General features: G+C 39.7%; 1 protein-coding gene and 1 long non-coding RNA gene across 2 annotated transcripts in view; both read right to left on the bottom strand.

The window, feature by feature from the left end:
• Positions 1–4,859: 4,859 nt before the first annotated feature.
• On the bottom strand, positions 4,860–5,638 carry LOC148973472 (uncharacterized). The gene is made up of 2 exons (XR_016146590.1): positions 5,469–5,638; positions 4,860–5,251 (listed from the first exon to the last, which is right to left on the bottom strand). It is a non-coding gene; the product is annotated as an uncharacterized LOC148973472 (long non-coding RNA).
• Positions 5,639–10,956: 5,318 nt separating this feature from the next.
• The window catches only part of LOC120462375 (b(0,+)-type amino acid transporter 1), a 51,791-nt gene continuing 50,345 nt past the window's right edge, over positions 10,957–12,402 (bottom strand). The window contains exon 6 of the mRNA XM_039650999.2: positions 10,957–11,687. Coding sequence (XP_039506933.1) covers positions 11,457–11,687 — 231 coding nt within the window. The 3' untranslated portion in view covers positions 10,957–11,456. The remainder of the gene's footprint in view (positions 11,688–12,402) is intronic.

The following is a 12,402-nucleotide window of genomic DNA, read 5'->3' as shown; positions in this document are numbered from 1 at the left end:
CCAAGCTGCGCTCCTGTCAATGCAGCACAAAGCTCTAAACGAGCGATGGAGATCTGTTTCCTTAAAACGACTCGTGACCTTGCCGCCATGAATGCAACATGCATATCATCTTCAGAGTACAAGTATGCAACAGAGCCGTATGCCTCTTCAGAAGCATCACAAAACACATGAACACTGCGGCTCTTGACAGGATACTGAAGGCTGGAACTGTAACACCTTGGCAGGTGGATCTGAGACAATTGTGGGAGCTCGCTTTGCCACTGATGCCAAATGTTTAGTAGATCCGATGGTAAATTAGGATCATCCCATTCTCGCTTCTTATCCCACAACAACTGCACGACAATCTTGGCTCTTGTGGTATATGGAATGAGATAACCAAGGGGGTCGTAAAGCCTGGCTAAAGTACGATAGATGCTCCGCATGGTAGTTTCACCCTCATCTCTCTGGTAAGGTTTGTATACCAATGTGTCCGATCTACATTGCCATATCAATCCAAGGGCATTCTCCTGAGGATTAGCCATTTCTTGACTGAGCCTAATCTCCCCACTCTTTGACTTTAACTCAGCAGGAAGGTGGTGAATAACCTCAGGAATGTTACTGGCCCATTGCCTCAATTCGAATCCACCCTCCATAAGATGGCTCTGCAATCGGTTTAACAGCTGTACAGCTTGAGTTTCAGTAGAGACACTCTTGAGACAATTGTCGACATAGAAGCTACGCTCCACCGTTTGACGTACTTCATCCGTAGCTTCAAGATCCAGCTTTGCATGAGTCTGAAGTGCATAAGTAGCACAACAAGGGCTACATGCAGTGCCAAATGGCAGAACTTGCCACTGATGCACGACGGCCGGTTCAGACATCTTTCCATGGCGCCACAGAAAGCGGAGGAAGGGTTTATCTTCATCAAGGAGACGGATTTGATGAAACATACCCTTCACGTCACTGCAGATAGCCACGGGATGTTCTCTAAAGCGGAGGAGAACTCCTAACAAGCTGGCACTCAAGGTGGGACCGGGCAAAAGATGTTCATTCAAAGACTGACCCTGGTATTCGAAAGAACAATTGAAGACAATACGATTCTTCGCATTGTGATGAACCATATGATGTGGTATGTACCACACCTTGGAACTCGGATCACATTCTGCAGATGTCAATGGGGTGACATAACCCGCTTGCAGCAGTTTCTGAATCTCTGATTCGTAAGACTCAGCCAGACTAGGCTCTCTAACTAGTTTTCGCTCTGTGCTGCGTAACAAAGCCATGACTGCCTCTTTGGGTGAATTCAGCGGTGGAGGCGACTCTTTCCAGAGTAGAGGAGTGGCGTACCTTTTGACACCGTTCACATCGATCCTGATGGTTTTCTCCTCTAGAAGGCGGATAGCTTCTGCATCCTGTCGTGATCGACTGACTACTTTCTCAGATAGATAAGGAAGGGTATCTAAGTTTTTCAACCTGACGGAAGAGATCAGCTTCAGGAGAAACACAAGAAATGAATAAACATTCTTGAGGCTGCAAGTGAGGCTTAATGAGACTGGAGGGACCTTGCAATGTCCAACCAAGCATCGTATGAACCGCTGCTGGACCTCCAGGAGGACCCAATCTCACCGGCTCCACAGGGGTTATCAAGTGAGGATAATCAGAGCCGATAAGAACCAAGGGCTGCGCCTCGTGAATGTCATGCAAAGGTAAGTCACGGAGATGGCGATATCTTCTTTGCAAGTCAGAGATGGGGTAAGTGTGCTGCACCAAGGCTAACTCTTTTGCTGTGAATGCACCCTTGACTGGGTAGGATCTGTCAGGGTATGAAACAGGTGCTATGGAGAAGGATACAGATCTACCATGAATAGTATGAACATCCTGTCTCACTGTGCGCAGAGCCAAATCTTCAATTTCACCCTTAAGGTCTAGACGTCGAGCAGCTTCATTCAACAAGATCGTACGCTCGGATCCGTCGTCTAGCACAGCATAGGTTTCTAATGACTTATCACCATTCCGAATGATAACCCGACTTAACTTCAGAAGAATTTGCTTGCCACTCGTAGGGCGATCCAAGTACAGGGTCTGAGAAGCAGGGCTTACTGGACTTTTCTCCGATGTCTGGTTATTACCTTTACTCATCCCATCAACGTTGGCATTGACTTCATGAAGAACATCAAGATGCCTCCATTCACACTGCTTGCACTTCGCCTTTAATGTGCATTTAGATGAGGAATGCCCACGTCCACAACGCCAACATCTATGTCCCGTTCTGACCCAACTCTCAATCTGCTCCTTAGTTAGAAGTTTGAAGTTAGCACACTGATTCATGTAGTGCTAATTTGTGTCACAGAAGGGACAATACTTCTTCGGCTTCTCCTGTGGTCTTTCTGAGTCCATGTATTCAGTCTTTGGGGGCTCTACTGATCCTACTTTTTGCTCTCTACCATGTAAAACAGTGGTCAGCTTACGAGGGACAAACCCAGTTCTCTTGTCTTTGTGAACATTGTGTTTCACAGGATCAGGATAGGACCCATACTGTGTTCCTTCTACCTGCACACGGACCTCATATTCCAGCCAGTCTGCGAAATCAATCAGCGTTGGAATAGGAGTCTGAAGGGGGTTAATGAATCTCTTGAAGTTAGCTCTTAGGTCGTACGGCAACTTAGCTAAGAGACGAGAAACATGTGAGCCACATTTCAGTTCAGTCCAACCTGTGCTACCTAACTGGTTTAACATTCCAACCAGTGCTCAGACACGAAGGGCAAATGCCTTGAAAGACTTCACATCTCCGCTCCTGATATTGGGCCCATCCATCAGATTAGTGATCCTTTGCAGTGCCAATTGATGTGGCTGCCCATACATATCAGTGAGCGCTCTCATAGTGTCACTGAATGGAGTACGACTGTGACTATATGAGTCGGCGACAAGCAAAGCATCTTCCAGCTTAAGGTGGTCCATAAGTATTTGGAACTTAAATGACTCAGAAGCGTCTTCAGGAAGAATGTTATGTAGCGCAAGCTTAAAGGGTTAGTTCACCCAAAAATGAAAATTAAGTCATTAATTACTCACCCCCATGCTGTACCAACCCCGTAAGACCTTCGTTCATCTTCGGAACACAAATGAAGATATTTTTGATTCAATTTGAGAGCTGTATAACTACCACATTGGCTCCTAAGGGACTGCCTCTTGACGGCCCAGAAAGTCAATGAAGAAAATGTTTAAATATCCCAAGTGACTACCGTGGCTCAACTATAAGTTTATCAAGCGACGAGAATACTTTTTGTGCGAAAAAACAAACAAAAATAACGAGTTTATTCGACTATTCCTTTTCTTCCTTGCAGGCCAGAAACGAGAGTTCCTTAGATTTCCACGACGCATGCGCGAGAACTGATCTGAAGTAGTTGAAAAAGATAGCAATTCTCGCGCATGCGTCGTGGAAATCTAAGGAACTCTCGTTTCTGGCCTACAAGGAAGAAAAGGAATAGTCGAATAAACTCGTTATTTTTGTTTGTTTTTTCGCACAAAAAGTATTCTCGTTGCTTGATAAACATATAGTTGAGCCACGGTAGTCACTTGGGATATTTAAACATTTTCTTCATTGACTTTCTGGGCCGTCAAGAGGCAGTCCCTTAGGAGCCAATGTGGTAGTTATACAGCTCTCGAAATTAATCAAAAATATCTTCATTTGTGTTCCGAAGACGAACGAAAGTCTTACGGGGTTGGTACAGCATGGGGGTGAGTAATTAATGACTTAATTTTCATTTTTGGGTGAACTAACCCTTTAAGACGAACAAAATCCCGTGGATCATCCCGACTGAAATGGGGGATTGTAGGAGTCGGCCCTCGATATTGCATTGGTGGTGGATGCACGGGACTATGCATCTCAGAGTGGCCAAGCGGATAGTGAGAACTGTCAGATGTACGGAACTGTCTATTATCGCGACTGTACTTTGCCTCCAATCAATTGGGGAATGATCGAAACGATCTGAGAAGGCATCTTTATACAGACGCTCTCGATCACTTGAGCGGCGATGATAAGGGTCTGTCGCTGATTGATAATAAACATCATGAGAGGGCATACTGGACCGCAACATTATTGGGTCATCTGAACATTGCTGACGAATATCAGACGAACGAGGAGCACGCAGAGGAACATGAGCATCATAATGCTGATCATACCGTGGCAAGACATTTTTACTACTTTGTGGTTCATTATATGAAGGGGTCGACATACCTGAATTGGACGGACTATCACTAAGGCGGCTTGTTCTCTTTAGACTGTCTGTAAGCTCCTCAATGAGATCTCGTTCACAACTGTGAACTGTAAGGAGGGATTCATCTCTAGGTGGCACCAAAGGAGTATGTACTGTATGGCCAGAGTTTCCATCACTCTGCACTGCCTCCTGCATACCAGTAGACTTTGGTGTGGATGACACCACAGCTCCTTCACTCATAATCTGTTGCTCATCTAATGAAACCTGAGAAGCTAACACAGGAGAGTTAACAATCAAATTAGATATGCGTTGCATGTCCTGCCTCATTCGCCTGTTTTCCTCCCTCATTTCACGCATAAAACTAAGCATATCAGACTGCTCATCTGCAAATGCTAGCTGTTTCTGAGGATAGCTAACATCATAATCACGCAAATGTGCTGGCGGTCTTGTTATCCTACGCGGGCGTACAACCTCTGGCTCTACGGCTCCCTCACTAGTTCTGGACATCATCGCTAAGGTGGTTATAGGCTCCGGCTCAAAGGACCATAAAATGTACTGAAGGCTGTAGAATGCACTGATTGCTATTACGGTTCTAAATCACCTTAGAGTATTTATACACAATTGATGTCCAGTAACTAGGAGAGGAATAAAACCCAGAGCCAGAGATTAAATTCACTCTGTATTGATTGATACATTTTTCACAATGTCAACAAATAAAAATACAACAATAATCAGCGTAGGCCTACGCAAAATAAACAAAAATAAAAACAGTGATTGTATTCAAAAGATATAAGTCTATGAAGAAAGAGCAACGAAGTGGTGGTAATAAGTGTGTACTCAGTCTTAAGAAGTCCCAAGTATTCCAGAGGAAGTCCACTTAATGAAGAAGGGTGCAGAAACGTCGTCCTCATATGCGATGCCGTCTGATCCTGATAGGGTTAATGATGATGTTCAAAAGGGCCTGTAGCTTCGTGTACTGAGATATTCAGTGTGTGTTCGAATGATGGGTTTATGTGATATGGTCAGCTGGACAAATGTAGATAGACGTGTGTGTGGTTCTATAATAAACAAACAACTCAATTAGTTTCTGTGTTACTCTTACGATAAAAATGCTGCGTCATTATTACTTCACGTGATTGAACGTGAAAGACATCACAAACTTGTGGTACTGATAAAATATAGCGGCTGTTCATTATGACTGAATAAATATCTTATTGATGCATTAAACAGAATATCAAACAATGATTATTAAATAAAATAAATGAAAGCACTTACAGTCTGCAATGACGCACGCACGAGTATTCGCCACAGAAATCCAACGACCTCAGAAGCGATCACAACATCAGCCGCCCATCACAACAACTCGTCGCGCACCGCATCTCTTCTTTCTTTCCTCTATTGCCGCGTAGATGAGATCTCGCATATTTCTCACAGAACTCGCGAGCCTTCCGATTCAAACTCCGCCTACTCAGCAGACGCAACATTTTAAAGGAACACTGTACAACTATACTAACCTATAGTAAGAACATAAATATAATAGAACCATGGCCTTTTGCACAGTGTGTCAAATAAAATGTTTTATTTACGATAATAGTGATTGTCGGACGAGATTGGATGCCTGACTTCCCTTGGCATCAGGTAGAAAACGCCACAGTAACGGGTGTGTGATAATATCTCTATGGATATAATATGTGAGAACAGTAAGTAATAATATGACAGTTACATTTTTATTTTTCAGAAACTATCTGAAAAATAAAAATGTAACTAATGTCATATTTAGTCAATATACATGCATATTATTTAGTGATGGGCTGCCCAATGTTAGCCTCAGGACGACGATGAATAGGCAACAGAATACAGAAATAAATAAAGCTAAAATGCTCCCCGCGCACCCCCCTATGGATCCAGACTGAAAAAATTTCAACAAACGCGAGGAATGCCAAAGCTGACTAAATTAAAAATAAATAAATACATAAATAAATATACAAAGAAATGTAAAAAAGCAAAAATACATAAATAAATACATAAATAAATATACGAAGAAATGTAAAAAAGTGCAAATAAATGAGTATTTATACTTTTCTTTCCATATTTATGTATAATTGTATGTTTCCACACATTTATTTATTTATTTATTTAAACATGTATTCATTTATTTATTTCAACTTTTCTTTATTTCCACATTTATTTCAGTATTTATGTTTTTATGTCTACATTTCTTTATTTTCACATTTATTTATTTCTATATTTATTTATTTCCACATTTCATCATTTCCACATTTATTTATTCCAACATTTCTTTCTCCGTATGTTAATGAGGGGGGCCTGTTTTAACTCAGACTTTAGCAATCGAGCTCAGAGTGGCAGTGCTGAAGCTTTGAGGCCACAGTGACACCTTGTGGTGTGTGACCAAACGAACTGCAAGAGCTGTGCAGGCAATATCACATTTTAAATCATGTATTTATTTCACCCTAACTGTATGTAGGGAAGGCTATATAGGGTTAACAGATACTTGGACATGAAAGCGCATGAAAGTATCCACTATTAGGCCTAAACGTGGTGGATAGGGCTGATAGCTTGCGTTTATTGTCGATGCGACTCGCACACCAGCGCACAGTTCACCGACTACCACGCAAGCATATTGATCAATGAGTTTGAAACACGACTCAATACGCGGTTTCCATCCGCGTTTCCTAATTTCGTATGCATAACAGATGACATTTCAAATGTTTAAAACGCAACCCATCGATGCTGCTCAGATACTGATTAATCACAAGACAAGACAGCCTACATTTTGAATTATTCTAAAATCAAACGCAACCAGCCACGCTTCTCACGCCATGCATTCTGTATTAAAGGTATAGCGGAGGATTTTCTTTTTCCGGGTGGGTAGTCTATACTATTGGTCCACCTAAGTGTCAATCATTCTGGTGATATGTTTACGTAAGGCCGTCATAGGCTACGTGCTCATCCCTATGTAGTTTTCACTTTCAGGTGTATTATGTCGGAGTTACGGTTTCAGCCATTCCTTTGAAAATGGCTGAGGGTCGAAAGAGAAAAAATGTTTACTAAGTGTATGATAAGAAAAGAAAGGCCGCAGAATATAGAAACAAGACCAGAGAGATTTTGGGTGAATATCACACGCTGGCGTGCGCTAAAAGCACAGGTTGGGCTTCTCACTGATGCCGCAGTCGCGAAGATTCTACTACACAGGTAAAGTTTGTCACGCTATTTGGAGAAATCCATTTAAAATCACTAGTAAAAGTTAATGCAAGCTACAATGCTAGCCCTGGCACGAGTCATGGACCGCATAGACACGGTAAACATCTAAATTTGTCTAAAGTAGCCTTTTGTCCAAAATGGTAAATGGTATCACGCTGAAATATTCTAAAATCTTGTGTGTTTATTATTACACAATGCAACAAGCTACTTCTCCATATTCAACTATGTATAAAAATAACGTATTAACAATGAGAGATATTAGGTTAAGGACCAACGTAATAGCACTGCTTATATGTTGCTATGTAACGTAATTGCGATTTGCAAAATAGTTTCCTCAGAACGTATTTCGTGTGATACAGGGTTGCACATATCATGTCTTGAGTCCTCGGTCACTCAATCGATCAGTATAATAAGTAAATAAAACACGGAAGGGCATTTGACATGTTGTCTTTTTTATGAATGTTTTTTAGTTAGTTTAGAATTTGGAACATAATTGTGCAAGGCGTATAGACGTTCCCTCTCGGGAGTAAGAGTGTTGTGTTTGTGCATGTGCATTTTTTTTTAAAAATTGGAGAGGGCGGGTCTTCTCTAAAATTCGGAAAGATCCTCCGCTATACCTTTAAGACGGATCGCCATTCAGTCATTGGCTGAATAATAATAATTAAAAAAAAAACTGAATGGAGATAGCCTAGCTCCAGACGTTAAGACGTGCAGTCGTTAAGACGGGCAGACGTTAAGACGGGCAGACGTCCAGAAAGGCAGTCGTTAAAACGTACAGACGTTCTCCACACGCACGTTAACACGTCTTTAAGCTTGGCTAGGAATCGAATGACACAAAGCGAGCGCCATAACAGTAACCAGACCTTTTTTTTTTTTTTTTTTTTTTTATTAAACGTAAAGAGCATTACAATCAAAGAAGCAAAAAATTAAGATAAATAATAAAAAATGTCAAAAAATAATCCACAGTACAGTTAAAGTAATAAAAGAAAAAAAGTAAAATAAATAAATAAATAATAATAAAAAATAAAAACATTTAATCACATAAACACATTAAAAGTAGAACAAATAACCACAGTTTTAACAGCTTTTTTGTTTTGCATAGAAGAGATAGTAGAAATATACTGTTCCATTTCAGCTTTTAGCACAGAAAAAAGAGGCTTTTTATTACTGAATTTACACTTATGGATATGGAATTTGGCAACGAATAAGATTAGGTTTACTAGAAAGAGTGCACTACTGTCCTTCCCACAGTTATTAAAGCAACCAAAAATTACATGTTTGTAGTACAGGGAGAACTCAGGAAGAATATTTTCAACTAAATGAATTTAAGTCTTTCCAGAACTTATAAGTGAATTCACAAGACCAAAATAAATGTGATATAGTTTCAGGATGTAAACCACAAAAGGAGCATTTTATATCAATGTCATTCTTAAACTTATTTAAGCAAACATTTGTGGGGTAAAACCTGTGTAGTAACTTGAATGAAACTTCTTTAATTTTGTTAGTTAAAAGAAGCTTCTGGGGTAGGGACCAGACTTTTCCCCAGTCTAAGTTAAGGTCAAAATTATTCCAATAGAAGGAAGCAGAAGAAATAGAGACTAGGTCCGCCTGAAACAAAGATCTAATTTTGGAATTTGAAGCTTTATAGGTAGAGAAACAGACTTTACCTAACGGAATCTGTGTTGGATCTGGAGGTGACACTGATAAAGGCGGAGAGATATCACAAGACCTAAATAACATATGAAGACCCGAGGGCACAGCATCAAAAACTATTGAAAATTCTCTTGGGCTTACTGGAATCTTATATTTGGCAAGAAATTCTGAATAACTGAATAGTAGACCATTCTTATTAAAGAGTTGACTGACTAATAAAATACCGTTATTGAACCAATTATCGTAAAAAAGCGACTTGTTCTTATAAACAATATTAGAATTGTTCCATATAAAACACCTCTGTGGAGAGAAGTTTGCTTGTACAGCAAAGCCCACGCCAAAAGAGCCTGTTGGTGGAAATTGGAGAGTTTAACTGGGAGTTTTTGTATTTTATAGTTACAGAGCAGAATAAATTTTAGGCCGCCTAACTGTGAAAAGACATAATGAGAAATAAAATTCCAGATGGAAGTAGGGTTTTTGAGATATTGCTTGATCCAATTTATCTTGAAAGTGTTGTTGAGAGAGCTAAAGTCTATGAAATTTAAGCCCCCTTTGTTGTAAGAATTCAGAACTACAGACTTACGAATATAGTGAGTTTTATTTTTCCATAAAAAATTAAATAGCATCTTATCGACAGATTTACAAAAAGAGTTATCTACATGTAATGACTGAGCAGCATAGGTTAAACAAAAAATACCTTCCGCCTTGGTGATTAGAACTCTGCCTTTTAAAAGAAAGATCTCTTTGTAACCATCGATTGAAAACCATTTGAGTTTTTTCAATGAGGGGAGAAAAGTTTAATTTACCTCTGGCTTTTCTATCTTTAGTGATATGAACACCAAGATATGTGACTGAATCTCTTACAGGGATATTACACACAACGGAAGCAGAGCAGTTATTCACTGGTAACAGTTCACATTTGCTAAGATTGAGGGTGAGACCGGAAGCTTCGGAAAAAGAGCGAATAAGGTTAATCGCAACTGAAACCTGTGAAGCATCTGCCAGAAACAGGGCTGTATCGTCCGCCAACTGACTGATTAAAATATGATTATTTGCCACAGTAATGCCTTTAATAGGACTGTTTTTAATGTGTAAATTAAGAAGTTGGGCAGCGAGAAGGAAAAGGTAAACAGAAAGAGGACACCCTTGCCGTACTCCACGCTTTATATCAAACCTTGGGGATGTACCATTACTTAATTTAATAGAACTGTTTCCATTAGTGTACAAAGTTTGGACCGATCTGCAGAAGAACTGACCAAAACCAAACCTTTTTAAGGTTTCCAATATGAAATCATGCTCTAAAGAATCAAAGGCTTTGTAAAAGTCTAAGAAAAAACCAGACCTGATGAAGGACCTGCGCCTGGACATGACGACACCGTCCGCAGCCCTGAAGTGTCAATGGGCTATATGCACGCATAAATTCCGCATTTGACGCAAGGATGCTCGTCCATTTCCGGTTGTGGAGATTAAAGCGGAGGAAAACCGAGGAAAACGGGATTATGGCAGAGTCTTCAAAATTTACTGTCCTCCAGTCTTTAAAATGAAACGTACATACGTTTAGATGTAATTTTATAGTTGTATTTATTCAATATAATTTTAAAAAGAAGCATAAACACAACGAGGGGTGTCTGTTTTATCTGTTTTTGTGACTAACGTTTCTTTAGTATAACCATGGAGTATAAAATTCAATATAAATTCTCGGTATTGCATTGGACTCTACGATCAGCGGAAGTTATCGAGCATCCCTAATGCTTCACCGGAAATACCGCCGTGCATAGAGCCCATTAGTCTCTCCCCAGTGAAGGCGCGTCCTAGGATTTAGGACCATATGTAAATGAGAGGCAAGCTGTAAAAAGTCTGCTATTAATTCAATGATTGCAGTACATTTATTTATGTATGTATTTTTTTTTATTAATGAACTTTGAAGGTAACAATTCAAGAGCATGAAAAACATATATTTTAATTCTGTATTTCTACAGCTGAAAACATCATCAAATCAACAAAGTAGCCTACACATTTGTAGTTTTGATGTTACTATTTATTTTTTGATAAATGCATTACTAATGCAACATCTAACATTGTTAAAAATGGAACCTTATTGTAAAGTGTTACCAAAAGATAAATTAAGAATTGTTTAATATTTTATTTACTTTAAACCTTACCATCTGTTTCTTGAAAAATAGCAATTTTTCAGATTTAGATTTTGACTTTCACACATCCAGTAAAACAATCATCATTACATTGATAGTCATATGATTAGAAGAATATAATGAACTGATTTAATTTATTTTTCTCTTTTATATATCACACATATTGTATTTAGAATTGTGAGAGCCTATAACAAATGAAATTAAAATGCACTCAATTAACAGTTCTGTTCCCTTAGCATTACAGGTTTTTGGCAGTTGGTGCCACCTCAAGGAAAAGTTGAAGGAAGACTGTGAGTTTATTTAACAATCCTGGGAACAGCTTGAAGTGAATGAAAGGGATGTAAATCATAAAGCTGCTCAGTATGAAGAGGATCACATAGAGGTACTCAATCTGAGGGTTATCAATGATGGGAGCCAGCACCAGGAACACTGCGGCCAGCAACACCAAGATTGGAATAATTATGGGGACCTTGGAAGGGTATACAGAAAGACATTTGTTGAATGTTAGCTTACTTTTCTGTCAATGTTTATCATGTCATAATGCCCACTGAAAAAAAAAAAAACTATGTTAGTTTGAAATCCAGTCCAGTTTTATTGGTACTTTCAATGTTTGTTCTTGGATTGTCCATTTCTACAAAATAAATACAAAGCTCTGTCATGACACTCTAGATGGCGCAGGCTAAAATAGGTCCTTAAAGGGCATATTGCAGGTTAGAGGACCCAACGAGTCAATGCATAGAAAAACAATGTAGGAACTAGATTTTCTTTAAAATATACGTATAAACACGCCACAGAAGCTTCTGCAGTCGTTTTTGTGAGAAAATTTTACTTCCGCGTCTGAAAATGGGCGTGGCGGGCGTGACGCAATGAGCGGGAGAGCGGTCGATTCACACAACAGGAAAACAATGAATCGCATGACATTTCGGACGCTGAGGAAATACTCGTATGACGGATCAAGCCATAAAGTTATGAGCCTGCTATGCTAAAGAGATCAGGGACAGGCCAGGATAATGTCAGACAGAATGGTCAGAGAAAAATTGAGCTGTGAGTGATGTGAGGAGAACCAGTGGAGAACAGGACAGGTGCCTTTTAGGTGAGAGACGTGCTTAATAGGCTATACACATTCGCTAACGATATACACTGACTGTGCTCACAATATTGTACAGATTATTATGATCCTATAA

This window comes from Pimephales promelas, chromosome 15 (assembly GCF_988280905.1).
Source record: "Pimephales promelas chromosome 15, fPimPro1.hap1.1, whole genome shotgun sequence".
Taxonomy (NCBI): domain Eukaryota; kingdom Metazoa; phylum Chordata; class Actinopteri; order Cypriniformes; family Leuciscidae; genus Pimephales; species Pimephales promelas.
Note: the sequence above shows the minus strand (reverse complement) of the source record. Positions and strands in the feature narration are given on the sequence as shown.